The sequence below is a fragment of the Mesoplodon densirostris genome, chromosome 11 (genome assembly GCF_025265405.1).
Source record: "Mesoplodon densirostris isolate mMesDen1 chromosome 11, mMesDen1 primary haplotype, whole genome shotgun sequence".
Lineage (NCBI taxonomy): Eukaryota > Metazoa > Chordata > Mammalia > Artiodactyla > Ziphiidae > Mesoplodon > Mesoplodon densirostris.
This window is the reverse complement of record NC_082671.1, coordinates 77,561,918-77,585,299: the sequence shown is the minus strand read 5'-3', so window position 1 is coordinate 77,585,299 and position 23,382 is coordinate 77,561,918. Positions and strand designations below refer to the sequence as shown.

The 23,382-nt window shown below is 36.5% G+C and overlaps 1 protein-coding gene across 5 annotated transcripts in view; it reads right to left on the bottom strand.

Annotated features, from left to right (window-relative positions):
• SLC41A2 (solute carrier family 41 member 2) overlaps positions 1–23,382 on the bottom strand; it is a 167,098-nt gene that overhangs the window by 33,608 nt on the left and 110,108 nt on the right. For all 5 annotated transcript variants that reach the window (XM_060113016.1, XM_060113012.1, XM_060113013.1 and 2 more), the window contains exons 9-10: positions 11,368–11,499; positions 10,191–10,339 (exon numbers count right to left, since the gene is read on the bottom strand). In XM_060113016.1, coding sequence (XP_059968999.1) covers positions 10,191–10,339; positions 11,368–11,499 — 281 coding nt within the window. The remainder of the gene's footprint in view (positions 1–10,190; positions 10,340–11,367; positions 11,500–23,382) is intronic.

Here is a 23,382-nt window from a genome sequence, read left to right as displayed (position 1 = left end):
ATTTACTTAATGCTACTTCCTTTTTGCTGTAGTGGCATTTTCTGTGGATTCCACAAAACAAAATTTTATCCATTATAAAGGTTCCCTCCCTACCTAGAAATATACTCTCCCACTACTGAACTTCCGCAGCACTTAGTCCTTCTCTCAGGACCTATTCACGTCCTTGACTGGATTCCTACTTGACTTCAGTAGGCACAGATTCCATATAAATTCTGTGGAACAAATGCAATTTGGAGGCAAAACACCTGGCTGGAAGAAACATGAAGATCTAATGAAACCAGAGAGAAGAGGCAGCTTTAAGCCTCCAAGAACTGCCATCCTGAAAACTATGACCCTCACTAAGAGCAAAACAAAATGTCAAACTTATTCTTGTAAAACACAGTGGTTAGGATTGTAGACTGGATTTGGACTCCGTCTTGCTGAGTGGACTTGGACCAGCTACTCAACTTCTCTCCAGGTCAAGTGCCTCATGTGTAAGTGGGAACTAATAGTATAACTTACCTCATTGGGCTGTGTTAAGTACTCAGTGAGTTCATACATGTAAAGTACCTAGAACAGTGCATGGCTCAGAATAAATGCTATATAAATATTTGCTATTACCATTTTGGAAACTCTTAAATATATATATTGAAAAAGTGGCTCAGAACACCAAACCTCAAGAAGGGATCTGTCAGAGATGGAAAATTTTCAGAATGAACAATTTAGGTGATAAGGAGATAAGCCGGCTTTTAATATAAGAGAGCCAGTACTCTTTTCCTCTCAAAAGTTGCAGATCAAGAGGAGATAAAGCTGAACACTATAAAATAACAAAAGTCAAATTATGGCAGAAAGAGGCAAATACAGACTTCTAGGTAAAATACAGAGATATTAGAACACAGAGTGCACCCAGGAACCTGAAAGAGACTGTTTTAGGCTGAACAAATGTAAAAATAGATAGCTTCTAACTTAAAAAGACCAATTCAAAATTAGCTATTTGGACTTGGAATACAATTTTTAAGGAAAACAACATTTTATGTATTGCCTGGGTTCTCTGGCTAACCCATAAAAGCCAATTTAACTTAATATTACCTTAGCAGCAATTATAGATTTTAATATTAAAGACTGTTTTAGTTGCCAAATAATGTTAATATTAGCATATACATTATTAATTATGTACAACAATGCTTTGTAACAAATCACCTTTACTGTAGGAGTGGGAATTCACAAAGTCAGCTATTAGAAATGCAGGAAGGGATCTCAGTGATCACTAGGACCACTCTACTTCCTGGTTTGCCCTGGATTGTCATGGTATGCTTGTGACTCTAATCATAATTATTAACAGCTCCCTTTCATTCTCGAAAGTGTCCTGGTTTGGACTAAAATTATATGGTTACCTTAGTGTTAGTATCTTCACCCTTGTGTTACAAGTGAGGAAATCAAGCCACAGAGCAGGGCTGTGTGTGACTTAGACAAAGTTATGGACTTAGGAAGGGACCTGACTTAGAACCCAGAAATATCTAGGAGTCTTCCTATTACACTGCCTGGACTCACCAGTAACAAGGTGATGGCAATGACTGAGATGGGCAGGATTTGGACACCAGCCACACACGTGAGATATAAAGTCTATGCGAGCAAGGCTCTCCCCATCCTGGAGGAACTTTACAGGGTCAGGAGCTGAGGGCTGAGAGATTTAGGGGATCTTTGTGTACCTAAGCCTGGCCGAGTTCTCTGTGCACTTGTGGCTTCTTGTCCACCACCCCTACTGATGTGGGAAAGATTATGAGAGAAATAAATTAGTTTTGGACATGTTAAATTTGAAACAACATTTCAACATTTAACTAGAGATGTAGAATAGGAAGCCAGACTGGAGATATCAGTTTGGGAGTTAGCAGTGAAAGGGTGGTATTTGAAGCTTAGGGCACTCATCAGAGGAGCAGGAAAAAGAGTTCTGCAGTAAAGAACAGGGGTCAAAAGGAAGGTGAATGGTGAGGAGATGAAAAAGGCCTTAGCGCACTGAATAACCAGCTCCAAAAATGAGAGGAAAACAAAAATAATGTCTACAACAATAATGATGATAAACTGTAGCTACTACCATTACTGGAAACTCTTTACGTTCCAGCAACTCTACCAAGTACTTTATATACATTAGCTTAGTTCTCATTACTATCCTCTGAGGTAGGGAAAAAAATAAGGCCAGAGATGTTAGGAAACTTGACTGAAGTCACAAAATAAGCAGCAGAGCAGAAATTCAGACTCAGCTCTGCCTCTAAAGAGCTCTGTGATCTTTCTACAACGTTCTACATATTGGATCTTATCTTCCCTCTTTTCCACTTTGTTCTTTGTACGTGATGATTTATAAGGTTTATATTTTTCTTCTGTGAAAACATTTATTTGTATGTCTTTGTAGTTAACATAATGACACTGAGTCATGTGAATGTGACGTCAGAACTAAGATGTTGCCAATGCTTCTGTTAGCAAGTACGTGGACCATATTTCTGCCCCAAGCATGTTCTACTAGATGAGAAACGGAAGCTGCTTGCTCTTAATTTGCACTATTTGTGCTGTGGGTGTGTTCATGGTACAAGCATAGGTTTCAAAACAACCATGAACTATTATTTATAAAACAGAAACACTTTTTAGAAAATTCATAATTCATTATCCAGATTATTAATTTTATTATGAGGGTCACTCATTTGCTCATTTAAGTTTGGCTTGGGCTTTGTTGACAATAATTTTTCTTAAGAACACGAACTTGTTGGGAAATGTAAGATGGTGCAATTTGCACATAAGTATAAAATGAAAAAACAAACACTGCCTACTGAAAGGCAGTAATAAAAACTAAGGAGACTTCTGCTTTCAAAATTATATTAATAAGAAGTATAAGTATTACTATTTTGCTAAGAGCAGTTTTATATTTATTGACATTAATTCAAGTTTCTCATCAGCTGCAGTATATATTCTGATCCTCCCCTCCAAAAAAAAAAAAAAAAACCTATTAAAGCACTTTTAAACAATGAAATCCAGGCATAACCACAAAGTGTTATTCTTAAGTTACACAGGAAGATGCTTATAACTTACTGTTATAAGGAGGTAAGTCTTAGGCTCCTCTCTAATTATTTTTTGCATTAAAGTCTCATCTCCCACAACTAAGAGAAGATCCTAAAGGGCAGGGACAATATCTTCTATTTCTTTTGTACAGTGACTAGCAAGATAATGTGCACTATACAGTTGAAGATAATGTGCTTGGAAGATAATGTGCACTATACAGTTGACAAAATCCCGATATTTATATTTTTAACTTCACGAAATGAGAATTTGTCATTCCACCATTTAAGGGAACCATTTTGTCTCTCCCAATTAAAAAACAGATACAGCCAGGTTTTCCACAAGCTTTCACATGAATTTCCCATGGAATTTGGTGCTGCTAGAAGTTTAGAAAAGTTCTTAGTAACCTAATTTTCTATATGAAACAATCAGTGCCTAAAAGAGGGTATTAAAATTTTCATTTAGAAGTGTTTTTGAGTCATTCTTTATGAATTATATTAACAAACACTTTGTTGGAATTTAGTAGGCCTCTAGGGCTAGAAAAGCCTCATTTTTCTTTCCCACTGAAATATTTTATAGCAGAAAAAATATTAATATACTCCATATGTGCCTATCTTTTTGCCTTTTGTCATCCAAAGTTTAAGCTTTTATCTCTTCACAGACAAAGGAAGCATATTTAGGAATTCAAACACAAAGGAGAACTAGTAGAGGCTTTAAATTAAGTAGGGAAATGAACTACAATGTACTGCTGTTCCTTCTTTGCTCAAGAGATCATCCGTCTGCTTATTTGATTGATAGTTATCATTGTACCTTCTCAGGTTTATTATGCTGTCCAGGTACTATGTCCTTGAAAAAAACTGCAGGGAATAAGGCAAATAAAAGAATTAGAGACAGAAAATCCTGAGGAAGATATCAAAATTCCCTTCTGTACATCTTACTTTTTTTCTGGTACGTGGGCCTCTCACTGTTGTGGCCTCTCCCGTTGCGGAGCACAGGCTCCGGACGCGCAGGCTCAGCGGCCATGGCTCACGGGCCCAGCCGCTCCGCGGCATGTGGGATCTTCCCGGACCGGGGCACGAACCCGTGTCCCCTGCATCGGCAGGCGGACTCTCAACCCCTGCGCCACCAGGGAAGCCCCTTCTGTACATCTTAGAAGGAAGGCCAACAAGGTCCATCACAGCCTGGAATCCTTTATTACGCTTTTGATATCACAAATTAACAGGTTTTGAGCAGTCAATGGAGCATCTGAATAAGAAAGACGTGAAGGCAGAGGAAATGACTGCTTAGAGAGAAAGAACCCAATCATCTCTAAGTTTGTAGAAGAAAGTATACTCTGGTTCTGTGAAATCAAAGTTGTGGGTTCAGTGGGCTAATTTGTTGACACAGATGAAAAATTCTGTTCTAAAGCCAGTGACTGTACCCTTAGCCACAGCGAGCAGTCTCACAAATGCTGACTGATGGCACAGAAAGAAGAATGGGTAATCAGCATGGTCAGCTTGGTGCTGACCCATCATTAATGTTGAAAAAAAAAAAACCCTTAAAATGCAGTGTGGTTGGTGGTGTACTAAATATGGATGCCTTTTGCACATTACTCCAGCCTTGACATATTCCAACTACTATGATTGCTCTTGGGCACTGGGCGGGAACATGAGTAAGAGTATAATCCATCACACCTACTGACTGTGGTTCAGTGGCCTTAATGACACATAACAAAAACACATTTGTTAGGTTCCTTCTAATTTCAAGACACATAATAAATACCTAAACAATGAAATGTGTGATATGTAAGTAGATTTTTTAATTTAAAAAATAGTTTCAAAAAATGGAGTCAGGGCTTTCCTGGTGGCGCAGTGGTTGAGAGTCCGCCTGCCGATGCAGGGGACATGGGTTCGTGCCCCGGTCCAGGAAGATCCCACATGCTGCGGAGCGGCTGGGCCCGTGAGCCATGGCCGCTGAGCCTGCGCGTCCGGAGCCTGTGCTCCGCAACGGGAGAGGCCACAACAGTGAGAGGCCCCGCGTACCGCAAAAAAAAAAAAAAAAATGGAGTCAGTGTGCACTTAAGATGAACAAGACATGAACTCAACTATTCTAAGTCTCAAACAATTTCAAACTCAAGTTTACTTTATACTTTTCACTTTAAGTAAGAAATAGCTACAGGACCAAAATCAGGAAGTCAATATGCTCTGAAAGGGCTTCCCTGGTGGCGCAGGGTTGAGAGTCCGCCTGCCGATGCAGGGGAGACGGGTTCGTGCCCCGGTCCGGGAGGATCCCACATGCCGCGGAGCGGCTGGGCCCGTGAGCCGTGGCCGCTGAGCCTGCGCGTCCGGAGCCTGTGCTCCGCAACGGGAGAGGCCACAACAGTGAGAGGCCCGCGTACCGCAAAAAAAAAAAAAGCTCTGAAAAACCTTGATTTAAAAAACTGCTTACTATGTAAAAATTCAAACATACACAAAAGTACACAGAATACTACACATTATCCCCACAGCAGTCTCACATTCCATCCTTCAGCTTAATCAATTTTCAACTCATTTCCAATTCCCTTTATCTAAAGCCAACCTTGCACTTGCCCTGGATATCAAGGATGTCATCTCTAAACATTTCAGTAAATCCTTATAATTTTGACTAAATCCTGATAGAATTTGTGGTATTTTCTGTTTTATTTTTCATTGTCTTTTATTTTATTTCTTATTTAAAAAAAAATTAAATACCTAGGTCAGTGAAAGAGAAAATTTGAGCAAGGAGAAGAAAACAGATTTTTCAGTTTTTCTGGAATTTCTAGTACCTAAATACAGTTGTAAACTTTCTTCTTCCTGAAGGGGGTGACAGAGCTAGCAAGATACAGTCATTCAGTATAACAAATACTAATTGAGCACTAGGAATGGGGCTGGGTGCTAGAGATTAAAAAAATGTGTAAAACAAAGACCCTTTCTCTAGAATGGGGGAGACAGACACAGGAACAGCTTATGTCAATGTGAAGTAGAAAAGCTAGGATAATGGTATTCACAAGGTACCATGGGAACAGAGAATAAAGGCACCAAATTAGGTATTCAAGAAAGACTTCCAGGAAGACGACACCTGAGTAAATGCAAAAATACTGCAAAGAACTGTCATGATGTCATTATAATAAATTCAATACAAAGCTTCTTTCAAGTTGATTTCCTTCATTCAGTTGGTTGGGGAAATTAGGTGGTGTGGGGAAATTTCCTTAAAGAACATTAGTCTGGGAAGAGAGTGAAATACCAAGAATTCAAAAAACAACGACTCTATCATGTCTTGTGGAGGATACCAAAAGAAAAAAGTCTTGGTCTCTCCCCTCAAGGAGGTAGGAATCTAGGCAGAGAGAAATTAAACAAGCATTAGAAAATTTTACTATATAATATTCAATCAAAATATAGAGTCTAGTGATGGGAAGACTGGTGTGGACTGAAATATTTGAATAAGGGCTGGGATTTAAACCAAGGTTTTGAATATAAATTTAATCCAGATCCAAAAAGGAAGTCAGTCAAGTAAAGGATATTAAAAGATGAGTCTTAAGTGGTGAAAGAGTCTTTGTCTTTAAAAAGTACATATTTAGGGACTTCCCTGGCAGTCCAGTGGTTGAGACTTCGACTTCCAATGCTGAGGGTGTGGTTCGATCCCTTGTCGGGGAACTAAGATCCCACATGCCTCATGGCCAAAAAAACCCCCAAAAAACACAAAACAGAAGCAATATTGTAACAAATTCAAGAAAGACTTTAAAAAATGGTCCACATCAAAAAGAAAAAATCTTAAAAAAAAAGTACTTATTTATTCTGTCCATCTTCAGACTGAGTGAAGTAGGAAGGGAAAGGTCAAGATTTTTTATCTCAACCTCAGTCTCTAAAGAGATGTGTGAATGTGTGTGCTCATGTATGTGTTATATATGTTAGTGTCAGAGCATGAAGATTTGATTTGACAATTTACAATCTGATTCTAAGCTATTGCATTGAAATAATGCACAATGTCAGGTGCAAAAACAAAGATCTACTCTGGCAGATTATCTGATTCTTAGCGAGAAAATAAAAACCAGAACCCATAAAAATGAAAGTTGTAAAAGACACATAAGAAAATTCAGTCAATACTATAAAATTAAAAAAAATCCAACTGTTATTCAGAGATTAATGGCTCACCATTTACAATTCCATGTTAATAACAACAATAGTGTCAGCTAACATGTATATAGCATCTACTATGAAGCAAGCTTTATGTAATTAATTCATTTAATCCTCAAAAGTGACTATGAGGTAGGTAATACTATAGATCTTCCTTGACTTATGATGAGGTTACATCCCAAAAAACCATAAGCTGAAAATACTGTAAGTCGAAAATGCACTTAATACAACTACCCTACTGAATATTGTAGCTCAGCCTAGTCTGCCTTAAACATGCTCAGAACACTAGCATTATCCTACAGTTAGATGGGCAAAACCATCTACCACAAAACCTATTTTATAATAAAGTATTGAATAGCTCATGTAGTTTACTGAATACTGTACTGAAAGTTAAAAACAGAATGGTTGGGTACAGAATGGTCTTAAGTGGATCGGTTTATCGGTTGGTTGCCCTCATGAGCACGTGGCTGACTGGGAGCTATGGCTCGCTGCCACTGCCTAGCATCTTAAGAGAGCGTCATACCGAATATCACTAGCCCAGGAAATGATCAAAATTCAAAATTCGAAGTACGGTTCCTACTGAATGCGTTATTGCTTTTGCACATCATAAAGTTGAAAAATCGTTAAGTTGGACTGTCTGTATCCCTCCCACTTTATAGAGGAGGTAACTGAGACACAGAGAGATTAATAATTACTCTCCTCGACTCTAGTTTTTCAAACTTTACTGGTCAGAATTTAGGTCAGAGGTTAACAAAAGACATATAGGAATATTGTGAGCATAAGGTTGAAATCTAATATTTTTATGAATTCAGGAAAATTTCTTATATCCTTCATGAACTTAAGAGAAATGATGCATGATAGTATGTTCGCACAGAACCATAAACATAAACATCAAATCCATCCATGAAGTGAAGAGGTAAAGTTACAAATAGGAACTTGCTCTAAAAATGGCATGCTTACAAACAGACCAAAGAATAGTCTCTTAAATATTTCCCATAGGATTGAGGAATGCATCTTTTTCATAATACTTACACACATGGAGAATATAAATTATAATAAATGACCATATCATATGTAGCAATAAAGATAGCCAGTAGTAAAAATGCATTTGAAGTAAAACTGTTGTCCCTACTGAATAGTAGAAAAATATTACTCCCAAGGTGGAATTAGTTGCTTTTTCTTCCAAGCTCTGACAGCAAATTACACGTAGCTATCCCCAGCATTTATATTCTATTACAATATAATACAGTTATTTGTTCATGTAGTAGTCTTCCCTCCAGGCTATGAGTCCTTGAGGATAGGGTCTGAATTTATTCATCCTGGGATTTAAAACCCATCCCTACACCTAGTAGAATGAAGGTTTATTGAATGAATAAATGAATGAATGATTTGTAAGTGACTTTTAACAAAATCTTGGGTGCTATAAAGCATTATATTAAAGTTAAAAATATCCATTAAGTCATAAGGGTTTTTGTTATTTTATGAGCGGATTCTTGTCTCCTCTGCCTGGCATTTAAGGCCTTTCTACATTGGCCCTAATCTACCTTCTTAACCTCATCTTCTCTTCTTTTAGTTAAATCCTCTGTATGAATTACTTGCTCTTTCTGGCATAAGCTCTGTGCTTTCTCATCTCTATGCTTTTACGCAGTAACCTCCAAAAGTTTTAGCTTATGCAGCCCTTTCAATATAAATGAGTATACTTACGTAACACTGTGCTAATGTTTACTGTAAAGCAATCATAAAAATAGGAGAAAATAGACATTTTAAACAAATGAGGTAGACATATATAAATAGAAGTTTTAATCTTCTCTTTCTGTACACAATGCATTGTTTTGCACGTACTTCACTTTAAAAATCACTGATTTATATCAGAAGGACAAATCTCAGAGAGTATTTGTGAGAATGAAGTAAATCTGTACATGTAAAGCACTTAGAACAATGCTGGTCATACAGGAAACACAGTAAATGTCAGTTAATTTCATTAACATCATTATCATTAATGCAGTTTCTTTCCACATACTTATCCTCCAGTTCCACTCCTACAAACCCCCTGAAGGGGGGGGTGGTTATCTTATCTTTTCAAAGAACTATTTGAATGCATCTCTTAAGTTAGGATTTCTCACTGTAGGAGGTACAAAATTCTACAGAGCTTAGCAAGAAGCCATGGCTAAGAAGACAAAGTAAAGCTGGAACAGTTAGAAAAAAATTTAGGATGGGTTTATGGAAAATGAGGCAAATGGAAAAAGATGTGATTATTAACCCAAAGAAAAGTAAAATACACAAAAAGGAAATATAATACATTATCTGGCTCTATAGTAAACAATGTTTAGATAGACCCAATAATAGAAACATTGACTACTAATTTAACCAAAAACTGTTATATAACCATATGGGAAAGATGTGGCATTATAACAGCCCCCAAATCCTCAACTTTTATTAGCAAAAGTCTAAAGGAGATTAATCATGAACTAGAAATTTAGGCATATTTCTTTAAAACTTATAGATAAATACCAGAAGAAATTTAAGAACAATAGGGAAAAAGAGAAGATTTTCTTTCTAGAAGCTTCTAGAAAGATAAAAGTAGATCTGTACCATGAGATCAGCAGTGAGAATGGCATGTGTTGTTCTTTCCAATGGTAGTAGAAGTTAAAAAGTAAGGAAGCAATGCCTTCAAAATTCTAAAAGAAACAATTCTATATCCAGTCAAGCTATTCATGTAAAAGCATTTTACAAAATGCAAAGACTCAAACATTTTTCTCCTATGCAGCAGTCTTTCTCAGGAATTTATCTGAAGATGTGTTCATACAAAAGAAGAGAACAAATAAAAGGGAAGACACAGAATCTAGGAAACAGGAAATTCAACGGTTCTATTGATCAAATCATATTAAAAGTTATTGGTTTTAAGAAAATCAAATCAATATGAAGGCATTCAGCTGATTTTTGAAATGTTAAAATATTTCTTATGCCTTTAGATTTACAGTTACACTTTACATCAATCTGAGCATAAAAGAGATTGCAAGAGGTTTCAACTCTTACCTGTAACACAGCAGCAAATAAGTATACTACTACGAAGATTACAGTTAAAGAAGTGTGACCACTTTTCATCAAATGAATAGTGTAGAGGAAAATTAAATGCCCAGGTATCACTAAAAGCAGTAGAACTTGAGCAGACTTATTATTTACTCCTGTAATATAAAATGCAAAAGTTGTTAAAATCATATTGTGGTGAATAATAGGTCACAGTTGTTAAAATCTGAGGATTACTTCTAGTTACTATATTGCATAGAATCACATAAAATTCAATTGCTAAAAATAAATTTTAACTATTTACAATTCACTTAATTTTTTAAAATTCTCCCTATATGTTATATATTAATTAAATAAAAGGTGGTTGATAAAAACTTGCTATGAAGAACGCTGGTCAAACTATAATATCTATTATAAAAACAGAGGGAAGACAAAAGAAAAAATATGAAGTTCTTAAAGTACTGAAATGTGTTTTTTTCCCTACATCATTTAATTCCTTTTTATTGACCATTTTAATGACTAAATGACATCTCATGATCTTCTAATAGCGGACCTTTGGTTATGAAATGTTTTAATTTTATTTTTCTTTTAGAATTCTTTCACTGCAATTAAAAGACTGGGCATTTCTGATCCTCATTCAAAGGTTACATTTATTACATTACATTTATTTTCATCAGAAAAAAATTTGTCAAGAATTTAAAATTGTGGTTTAGTTTTTTGGACATCATATGCCTGCGACATAATAATGTCCTTGTAACTGAGGTTATCCCCTCTCATTCTGCTTGTTTGGGATCAAATGCTTATATTTAGAAAGGTCCAAAAGATTAATATACAAAAGACAGATGGTATATCTGTCTCCCTAAATCACCTAACAGTGCTTTCTTATATGCACAAGGTTCCTCTTTCCTGACTCCTAAAACAAGATATCCCAGAGAAAGAGAAAAGAGAAAAACTATATAAAGCTCCTCAGCAACTGCAGAATTGATCCAAATTGTTTTTTTGCTGTTGTTCACTGAGATTTAGTGAACAAAATCTATTCTAGTATTTAAAATCTATTTAGCTCTCAGAAATGGAAAACTATGCAATATTCACAAACAAAATATGTATTCAACAAATGTTGCCTGCCTATACTCATAGAGAGCAACAGTTCCTGAAATAAAATATGCAAAAATCCACAAGCACCTACCTGGACCAAAAAAAGTTCTAAATGGGTAGTAACCACCTTTGGGTTCATCGGGCAGTTCTCCTGGAATGCTGTGTAAATGGAGGTAAGTAGAAATCCTGCTAGCCTGAATGGCTACCAAATTACCACCAATACCTGAAACATAAGGAAAAACAAACAAGGTAGTTATCTTCATATTTTAAATAATGTGCATACATTCAACAGAATACAAGCCTCTTTATGTCACATCCTGGGCCAAGAAAACAAACAAAGAATTCTTCTGAAATGTTGATTTATTAAATGTTGAGGTAGATATTCCAAAGACATAAAATCACTGCTGTGAAAGACTCATTCATTATTTTTTCAAATCTAACTCACTGTTTGGTCTGAAAGCAGAGTAAGTAATTTTTAAAAATTACTATCACAACCAAGATATAAAACTAGGTAACAAGATATTTCATGTTTATCATCTTAATGACGGGGAAAACAAGCTAGATTTATTCAAATAGACAAGGCTTGATACATGTCCCTCAGGTTACTAAAGAAATGGGTATAAGACACTGAAAAAATTACTCAAGCAAGTCATCTTTTAACCTAGATTATCCTCTCATATACTCAGAGGAAGGGGAGTTGATGCCTAGAAGTGAAATGAATTCCAAAGGGTTGTAAGTGCCCCCAAGGTAAGTTAGGACACCCAAACTCTTTCTCCTTTGACAGATGATGGGAGGAAGAGGTAGTGGTCATAAAAGCAAGTAGGAAGGAAACAACTGAAAATTTCAAATTCTTTAATGCTGAGTGTGGGCTAACACCTGGGAACCCTAGATACAAGGGGAGTCTACATTCACGGGTCAACTATTTCTGCAAGCCTCCCCTGGGCACTTGTGAGACAGACTGAGGGAGGACCGAACACTTGAGAGAGCCGACCTTGGTGGCACACAGCAAGAAATCACACCCATTTCTGACTCCCTCTCTCATATGAAACAAAAGCTGCTTGAGGTGATGAAGGAAACACTCCAGCTACCCGACCCCAGGCAAAAATCAACTGCCACTGGAGGAAGAGTAGAAGCAAAAGCTGTCTGCTGCTGGAGAAGTGGAAGGAAATCTTCCTGCTTAAGACCAATCTGAGTAATTCATTGGTCTTAAGAAACATTGAGAAGGCCTCACCTCTGTGGACCAAGTGCATAGGAACAGCCTAAGATTGAGACTAGTGCAAGAGAATCCCAAATCCCATCCCATGCCTTGCACCATGTAACAAGCAACAACAACCTACCGTGAGAAGAGAAGCAAGAGCACAGATAGTTAAGCCTTTCATGCTCCAGGCATACAGCGCTCCAAGCTTCACACTGAGCATAAGGTAGCAGGAGCTCATTGATAAATCTGAAGTCAGTGGTGCACTGAAGGTAACTATAACAACCACAAAAACCAGACCAGCTCAACTACTGATGAGACTCACACAGTCCTCCATACTAATGACCTAATAGAAGAAAAAGCCTGCCTTTAAGGCATAAATAATATTTATCTCAATCTCCAATGTTCTTTTATACACAATGTCCAGCATTTGATAAAAAAGTTCTGAGACAGTAAAAAGCAATAAAGAAAACAGACTATTGTCAGGAGTTAAGAAGTCAATAGGACCAGACTCAGGACTCAGGTGTTGAAACTATCTGACAAGAACTTTAAAATTACTATGATTAATATGTTAAAGGATCTAGTGGGAAAGAGGTTACAATATGCATTATTAAAAGATGGGAACATAAATAGGTTAAAAGTAAAGGTACGGAAAAAGATATACCATATAAACACTAGGGGAAAGAAAGCTAGAGTGGCTATATCAATATCAGAAAGATGAAAAAAAAGACTTTATAACAGGGGATGTTACCAGAGAGAAAAACAAACACTGAATAATGGCTGAGGAGGTCAACTCATGAAAAAGACATAACAACCTAAATGTAGTTGCACCTAAAAAATAGATCTTCAGAATACCCACAGGAAAAATTGATGAAACTGAAAAAAAAAAAAAAAAAAAACAGACAAGTTGGTATTTATACTTGGAGACTTTATCACTCTTCTCTTATTAACTGGTAGAATACATAGATTTTTAAAAAATCAAAACTATACAGGAGGGCTTCCCTGGTGGCGCAGTGGTTGAGAGTCCGCCTGCTGATGCAGGAGACAGGGGTTCGTGACCCGGTCCGGGAAGATCCCACATGCCATGGAGCGGCTAGGCCCGTGAGCCATGGCCGCTGAGCCTGCGCGTCCGGAGCCTGTGCTCCGCAACGGGAGAGGCCACAACAGTGAGAGGCCCGCATACCGCAAAACAAACAAACAAAAACTATACAGGAGATTTTAACAATAATAACAACCAACTTGATCTACAGGACGTTTATAGAACACAACACCCAACAAAAGCAGAATACATATTCTTTACAAATATACACATGGAACATTCACGCAGATAGACCATACTATGAGCCATAAAACAAGTCTCAATAAATTTGAAAAAACTGGAACAGATAAAGTATGTTTTCTGGCTACAACAGAAAAGATAGATATTTGAGAATTCCCCCAAGTGTTGGAAAGCAAACAATACACTTCTAAATAACCCAGAGGTCAAAAAAGAAATCACAAAGGAAATTTTAAAATATTCTGAATTTAATGAAAATGAAACACAACATATTGAGATTTGTGCACACAACATATTGAGATAAGTCCTGCACATAAAGCAGTCCTTAGAAATTCACAGCATTAAATCTTATATTAGAAAAGAAGAATGATCTATTATCAATGATCTAAGGTTCCCATCTTAAGAACATAAAAAAAAAATTAAACTGAAAGAAAGCATAAAGAAGGAATGAGAAGTATAAGAGCATAAATCAATGAAATAGAAAACAGAAACAATAGAGAAAAGAAATGAAACCAAAAGCTGCTTCTTCGAATAGATCAAGAATAAAAGAAGATACAAATTTCAATATTAAGAATGAAAGAGGAGTCATCACTACAGACTATGCAGGATTAAAAGAATAATATGGTTATACCATGTTCCAGCTTTATGACAGAAAATAATAGCTTGGGTGAAATTTTAAAATTCTTTGAAATACACAAACTATAAAAACTCACTTGGCAAGAAATACATAACATGAATAGCCCTATACCTATGAAGCAGTAGTTCTCAGGTGGGGGTGATTTTGCCACCAATAATCGACCCCCAATCCAAAAAAAAGAGATTTGGCAATACCTGGAGACATTTTTGGTTGTTGTAATTTGGGATGTTTCATTGGCATCAAGTGGGCAGAGGCCTGAGATGTTCCCAAACAACCCACAGTGCACAGGATGCCCCCCCCACAATATGAAATTATCTGGCCTCAAATATCACAAGTGTCAGGATTGAGAAACCCTATATTGAGGAAATTGAATTCATAGTTAAAAACTTATTCATGAAAAAAACCCTTCAGGGCCTGATGCCTTCACTATCTGGAAACTGAGAGAACATGCCTTTAAATAACTTGTGAATTAAAGAAGAAATCATAATAGAAAATTTTAAACATTTGTATTTGAATGGAAATTAAATATTACATACAAAAGCAAGTGGGGTGCAGCTTAAGCAGTAATGAGAAGCACACTTAAAGTCTTAAACGCATATACTTAAAAAAGAAGGAAGACTTACTGACCTAAGCATCCATCTCAAGAAGTTGGAAAAGATAGAAATATAAACACAAACTAGAATAAGAAAAGTAATGAAAGAGAAAAAAGTAAGAAGATCAATAAAGCTAAATATCAGTTATCTGAAAAGAGAAAAAGAGTAGGGACAAACAATAGGAAAAAAAAGGAAGTCATAATTCCAATTACTACCAATATTTTAAAAATAAGATTATGAACAACTTTATGCCATTAAACTTGAAAATTTAAATGGGAAAATATTCTAAAATATATATAACTTAACAAAATTAATTCAAGAAGAAATACAAAACCTGAATCATTCTATGACTAAAGAAATTAAATCTAAAATTTTAAATCTTCTTCAAAAAATCACCAGGTCCACATAAGTTGTTTGCTTTGTTGTTGTCTTTTTCAAGTGAGTTCTACCAAATATTTAAGTAACAAATAATAATAAAAAGAATAAATTACAAAATCTTACATTACTTTACAGTATAAAGTGCATGAGTAAGTATATCTAACTCACATAATGAGACTAGCATAACTCTGAGTTCAAAATCCAACAATGACAATATGAAAAAGGAAAATTATAAGCCAATCTTATGAATAAAAATAAATGTAAAAAGATATCAAACTGTTGGCAAGCCAAATCCAGCAAAATGTTAAATGTGTAATATACCACAACAAAACTGCATTTATGCTAGGAATATAAGGCTGATTTAATCATTGAAAATAATATAATATGGTACATTAACAAATAAATGAAGGAAAAAATAATATGATTATATGAATAAATGCAGAAAAGTTGATAAAATTCATCATTTTATTATTCATTATTAAAAACTCTTAGCAAACCAGGAATTGAGGGGTACTTTTTAAATCTGATAACTACACATGCACACACGCACTCATACACGTGAAATCTGTGATATACAAAAGAGGTATTGCAGATCAATAAAGAGTGGTATAGATTTTTCAATAAATAGTACCAAGACAGTTATTAATATGCCCAAAAAAACCTATGAAATTGGACCCCTATTCTCATACTATACACAAAAATCAGTTCCAAGTAGATTAAAGGCATCATGTGAAAGGCAAAATAATTAACATAATTAGCGTAGAGACTTATTAAAGTTTTAACCTCTCATGAAGTTAAAATCCCACCATGATCTCATCATGATCACTGGTTATATTTTTAAACTACAGCAGAATGATTACATTCGAATAGCTTCCCTTAATGTCAGAAATGCTTTCTCACTATCACGACATACTCTACACTTCTATTAAGAGCAAGTCTATCAGCATTTCTTTTAAATTACTTAAATTTCTCACAGACTAACTGCACTACTAGAGCTAGTAGAGAGCATTTAAATATTGTCACATAAATTAATAACATTAATAAAAAACAGATTTCCAACATACTAAATAATTAGTGAGAGCTTTCAGTATCCAGAAGACCTAATTTCTAAGTGCCTTATTGCTAGAATGAGCTCCACTGATAATAGAAAGTTTGATAGTATGAACAAATTCAGAAGGTTCATCAAAGGACTGCTTTAAAATCCAACTTCATGTTTTATTAAATTTAGAAATATATGTTTCCAGCAAATGTTTAGCACAGAATAGATTTCACACCATAGAATATATTTCAAATTATGTCAATAATTCTTTTGGGCATTCCTAAGGGAACCTGAAGTAAAAGTTCATTTTGTTCGAAAGCAAAGCCTTACAATCAACAGCACAGCAGATCTAGTATCTTCCATATATACCTACATATTTTGGCCGTCTCCACACATCTCTGCATTTTCACCTCTCCTCCTTTCATGACTCTTTATCAGAACTCACACACAGGAACTGCTCTTTTAGTTTCAAGACCTCTAAATGAAGGCAGGTACATTCACCTCTACCACTTCCTTCCAATGTACGTGTCGGCAACCTGATGAGTGACTTACAAGGTCTCCAAATTTTCTGCTTCCCTTACCCTAGATCATGCATTCTTAGTGGGGACAAAAATTTGTTCTTGGGGAGAGAAAAAAATTTTTCACTCATTTTATGTATAAAGCACGGATATACATACAGTATAGAAATGGATAAATTGGATAACTGTGATATTAAAATTTCATGGGTGGGAACATTTAGGGGAAAAAATGTTTTAAATGGCTCCCTCAGAGGGTCATAATGAAAAAAAGGTTGAGAAACACTGCCTCGATCAGAACTTCCCAAACCAGGATGCCTTGAATAGTTTACAGCTGTGTCAAGATACTGGCCTTCGAAGCTCTGCAGGGGCAGGCTGGTTGCCCCTGGTTCCAAGTGGCCTCCTTCTTCTCCCTAGTGTGCCGTCTAATATTACAATTTCCTGTGTGTGTCACAACATGAAACAGGTTTGGAAATCTATCTACCTTCTTGGGACAACTGAGAATGTCATTATAGGTAAGGCCCTTCACCTTAGTCTCTCTTCAGGACTCCTTTTCTTACCACATTGAAGTAATAAGGGGTATCCTTTTTTTCCAAGGCTACTTTGTAGCCCATCATTCTGTGGACTTCGCCCCTCCCTTCTTCACCATCTCTCATGCATCCTCCATCTTTCCTTTTCTATTACTCCTTTGCCTCCTTGTCAATAAACATACCTATATCCCTCCTACCTTGGAAATTCTTCATTTGGACACCTAGCTGTTATTCTAATTCTTTTCTTTTCATAGTCAACCATTTAATAAGAAATCTAAAAGTGCTACTTCCAGGATTTTTATTTTGTACTAAATATTTAATAGATACAGAAATAGTATTTATAAAATACATATAAGCTATAAATAACCATATTGCAAAAACACCCATGTACCCATCACCCAGTTTAAGAAAAGGAATACAGCATGACTTTTACATTTGAAGTACCCTATGTGCCCTCCCCAATCCCATGCCCTTCCTCGTCAATCAGAGTAACTATCCTGAATTGTTTTTCATTCTTTTGTTTTCTGTGTTATGACCACATATATGTGTATTCCTAAACATGCTTTTGAACTTTATAGAAATGGGATAATTCACATATATTAAGTTCCTGAAATTCATCCTTGTTGTTATGTGAAATGTAATTCTTTAATTTTGATTGTTCATAACATTCTATCTAAGGCTATACCTTCATTTATTTAGCCATTGCTTCTACTCAACAAAAACTGAACTCTCAAATTACTTTCAAACCACTGAAGAAATGGTTCCTTCTGAATCATTTCCCCTGGCTACACTAACTGAGCTCATCCCTCTTCTAACCAATTGATCTCTAGCTCAACTCTTTCTGTCCACAAAATATTCACTCCTGGGATTGCTAACTTCTTTCAGTATCTAAAGAGCTCTTATCTAAATATTCACTCTGGGCTTTCCTGGTGGCAGTGGTTAAGAATCCACCTGCCAATGCAGGGGACAATGGTTCAATCCCTGGTCCAGGAAGATCCCACATGCTGTGGAGCAACTAAGCCCGTATGCCACAACTACTGAGCCTGCTCTCTAGAGCCCGTGAGCCACAACTACTGAGCCCGTGTGCCACAACTACTGAGCCCTCAAGCTGCAACTACTGAGCCTGCGAGCCACAACTACTGAAGCCCACGTGCCTAGAGCCCGTGCTCCTCAACAAGAGAAGCCACCGCAATGAGAAGCCCGCGCACCACAACAGAGTAGCACCCACTCAATGCAACTAGAGAAAGCCCGCGTGCAGCAACAAAGACCCAATGCAGCCAAAAATAAATAAATAAATTTATAAATATTCACTCCTATCTAAAAAGCTTGTAGAATATACCAAAGAGGAGGAAATGCTGAGAAACCAATTTCTATGGTTATACGCAGGAGAAGTTGTTAAGGAAAGTAATAAACGTTGCCATCACTGCTAGTTTTTTATACAAATAGTAAGAACCATTTTTCTATTTATTTATGTATTTATTTATTGCCTTTTTTTAATGCACTTCACCAGTTCCTAAGTATATGAAATGTTTTGGGTATAATCTAAGTTGTGTTATTTAATAAGATAACTTCAAATTCGGTGACATGTACTTTGCAGCAAAACAAAGCATGTTCCTTAACTCATGCATTTACTCATCCAGCAATTACCAAATCTTAACATGCTAGGCACTATCTCTAGGCACTAGAGAGTCATACAAAAAAGAATCATCATACAAAATAATTATGTATGTTAAAAGTATGCTGTGGAAGCATAGAAAAGAGAACTTTTTTTTTTTTTGGCCATGCCGCATGGCTTGCGGGATCTTAGGTCCCCAACTGGGGATCAAACCCATGCCCTCGGCAGTGAAAGTGCAGAGTCCTAACCACTGGACTGGCAGGGAATTCCCAAAGGGAACTATTTGGCAGAAGAGGTGACATTTTAATTGGGTCTGAATGAATGAGCAGAACTTGGTAAGTAAAAGAAGGGAAGTGAGACAGAGGGAACATCAGGTACAAAGGAATGGTGTAGAGAAATGACATGATCTTTTTGAGAAAGCAACAAAAATTCACCAAGATGAGAATTTTAAGAATTGGTGGAGCAGTGGAGAAATGAGATTAGAGAGGGTGATTTGAGGGCAGATTGGGCTTACTGAGTATATTACGCTAGATAATTTGTACTTTATCTCCAGGAAACTTAACTGTGATCTTTAAGTAAGCAAGGGACAGGATCAGCTTTGTTGATTGGGAAGCCAACTCTAACAGCAGTATGGAGGATGGATAGGTTACACTGGGTGATAGTAGAGGCAGGGAGACAATTTATGCAGATGTACCCAGGGAAGATGAATGAACAAAGCCAGGGAGCACGGGGAGACAAAGCGTTGAGACTAACTCAGAAGGTATTTCAAGAGCAGATAAAAAGAGAGAGCATTTAGAGAAAGGGAGTATGTGGCTTTGGGATGTTTTGTTTGGGTAGGTAATAATACCACTAACTGACAGGAAACCCAGAAGGAAGAGCAGGTTTGGGGGGAAGATAATGAGTTCAATTTGGAGCTTTGGATCTTCCATGTGGAAATATCTGTTGAAAGTATGGATCTGGAAGTGAGAGCTGAAGTCACATAACTAAGACAAATGGTTCTCAAACATTTGCATGTGTCAGAATCAATTTGCATGTGTCAAAGTCAATCTACACTAGAGTTTCTGACATGGGAGGTCTGGGCTGAGGCCTGAGAATCTGCATTTCTAACAAGATCCCAGGTGATGCTGCTAGTCTGGGGACCACACTTTGAAAACCTCTGAACTAGACAATATCCCTCATAAAGAAGGTGAAAAGTGAGAATAGAAGATGATCAAGAACAGAGTCTGGAAGAATACAAATACTTAAAGAGACAGATAGAAAGGAGGAGTTAGTGAAGGAAAATGAAGAAGAATTTTCAGAGAATGGGATGAGAATTGGGAGAGGTGCAAAAGGGCAGATTAACTAGTATCAAACAGCTGAACAGAATGAAGACTGAAAACAAGTTACTGGATAAAGTAATGAGGAGGTCACTGTGGAGCTCAGTAAAAAAAGTTATGTAGAGTGAGAGGGATGGAAAACATTGTAAGAAATTTTACAAGTACAGGCTACACTTTGAAAAGTTTGGTTGTAAAGAGTAGAAGGGAGAAAATAGAAGCTTGAGAAGGCAGAACATTGTGGGAAAGGTGATTTAGAACGAAAGAGTCGAGCACAATTGTAAACTAAAGAGGAAAGATGGAAGAGAGGAAGGTATGGAAGATACAGGAAAAGTTAAGATAACTGGGAGTAAGGATCCCATTGGAGGTGTAATGGTCTTAGATAAAAGAGTCAGCTCTTCTGAGACGGAGTGAAAAAGGTTAAGGGTAGACACTGTTAGAGCTGAAGGGAAAGGAAGGAGAAGGAAGGTGGGAGACACTTGCCTAAAGCCTCTGTTTTCTCTGCAGAGCTGCCCTATAAGAAACATTAAAGGTGCTTCTTCTGGAAGATGGAAAGCAATGCCAGATGGAAATCTGAATCTACACAAAGGAAAGAAGAGTGCTGAAAATGTTAAAAATGTGGGGAAATGTACAAGATACCACCCCCTCATTTTTTATCTTTTTAAAAAATACTTGTTTAAAGCAAAAATAATGTTATAGGATTTATAACAAAGTAAAACGTATGACAAAAAGAGACCATAAGAAAGAGTGAAAATCCAAGTATACTGATATAAGGTTCTTATCCTTTATGTAAAGTGATATATTATTATTTGAAAGTAGACTGTGATAAAGATATAATAAGACCTAGATCAGTAGTTCTCAAAGTATGGTCTAGGGTTTAGAAAGAAGATTAGATCCAGAAATTCCAACCCCTCTCTAACAAAAGTACCAGAGGGGAAACTCACAGTATCCTGTGGAAAAGAAATCTTTTTAACCTAATGTTTCCAAAACTTAGCTGACCACAGAACTCACTTTTCAACACCTCAAGAACTATTGTTACATGAAATATATTTTTAAAAAATGTTACTGGTTCTGAGAGATGTTAATAAGCATTAAAAGATACCCTCATCACAGTATCAACACAGATATGCCTTACTTTAAACAAAGTGTGTATTCCTGTACCTAATATAACAGATAAATTAGTAGCTGTTCATTTTGAAGGAAAAAAGTCACAGGCCTTGGGATATCAAGCAGATCTATCTGGGTTTAAACCACCATTTGCTAGATATGAGACCTTACCTTTATTTGAGGATTAAATAACATAACATGCGTAAAAGAACTAAAAGTAATCTGCCACAGAGTAAATACTCACTAAATAGCAAATGATGGGGACTTCCCTGGTGGTACAGTGGGTAAGACTCTGCGCTCCCAATGCAGGGGGCCTGGGTTCGATCCCTGGTGGGGAACTAGATCCCACATGCATGCCACAACTAAGAGTTCGCATGCAGCAACTAAAGAAGTCTGCATGCCTCAACTAAGAAGCCCAAATGCCACAACTAAGAGTCCGCATGCTGCAACTAAAGATCCTGCAGGCCGCAACGAAGACCCAGTGCAGCCAAAATAAATTAATAAATAATAAGTAAGTAAATGAATATGAAAAAAATAGCAGATGATGATGATGGTGATAAAACAGGGAGGGGTCTTTTAAATAGTACATCTCAGCACACTTAAAACGAAATTCAATTCTCAGAAGTTACACCTTTTTTTGAGAAGCACGGAGTGAATCTTCTCAATCAATATTTTTAAAGAGCATAATGTAACATAAGATGTGTTCACTGTGATACCCAACTAAGAGGTTTACTTACTGAGATAGAAAAAAGATTTTACCACTATGCCATGCCATGCACAGACTTCCAATGAGGGCACTTTAGCAAACTGTTTCTTGTAAAAGGCAAAATAACAGAGATACTCACTAAAATCTTACTAATAACGGGGTTGTAATTTAAGTTAAATTTCTCACTGAGATGCTGGGCAATACAGTTCTAACAGTCATTGTTGGGTAATATTCATGCTAGTGAATTCATCAAGTAATAGTCACTGAAGAGGATTCAGACAGGGGGAAAGAAAGTGATAGTTATTCCAGGCAGTGAAAATTAGACCTGTGTATGGCCACAATGCAAGAAGCAAGTCGCAATGATAAAGGATAAAGTTGTGTGCGTCCAAGAGCATATAGAGAGGGCCTTGATAGCTAGGCAGAAGAGTTCTAATTTGATCTGACAGGCAGGAGGAAACCACTGTCAAGTTCATCATCTTAAAACTAATGTAATAAAAACAATGTTTAAGGTAGACCCATCTACTAGTGACGTTCAATTTGCATCGAATAGGGAGTGAGTCAGGAAGACTACTTTATTACTTGAATGATGGTTGAACTGAGACATTAGTAGACTACAGTACTAAGACACACTTGTTATATAAATCAGTGAACAAGTGAATTATGTTAATGTACAAATAGACAAGATTTGGTCATTATCTCTTCAAAGAGGATGAAAGAGCCAGGTTGAATCAAATGGGTCCATGATGTTAAGGGCAGCTGATGGGGAGAATGGTGCTGCCAGGAAAACGGGGAGGGGCATCTCTAGGGGAAATCTGTTCAGGTACCCCACAATTAAAATGTTCAGTAAAAATTTTAGATATGAAATTAGATTTTAGAGAAGTTGCCTTTGTAGAGCATATTTCCTTATCCATAAATATACAAAAGTAATATATATTAAATGTGTCATATATCCTGTGATACGGTTTTCCCCAGGTAGCATTATTTTAAATTATATTGGCTTAGGCTATACCGAAATCCAGTTTAATGACTGCCAGCCCAAAAGCCAGTAGGACTGGATTAAATTTGTCTTTTTAAATGGAATTTATATAAAAACCCCTGTGAATTTAAGTATTATAATTCCCATTTTATAAACAAGAAAAAATATAAGGCAGATTTGAAAGGGATCAGCAGAGGAGTGATAGATTTTAATGGAGTGAATTGAC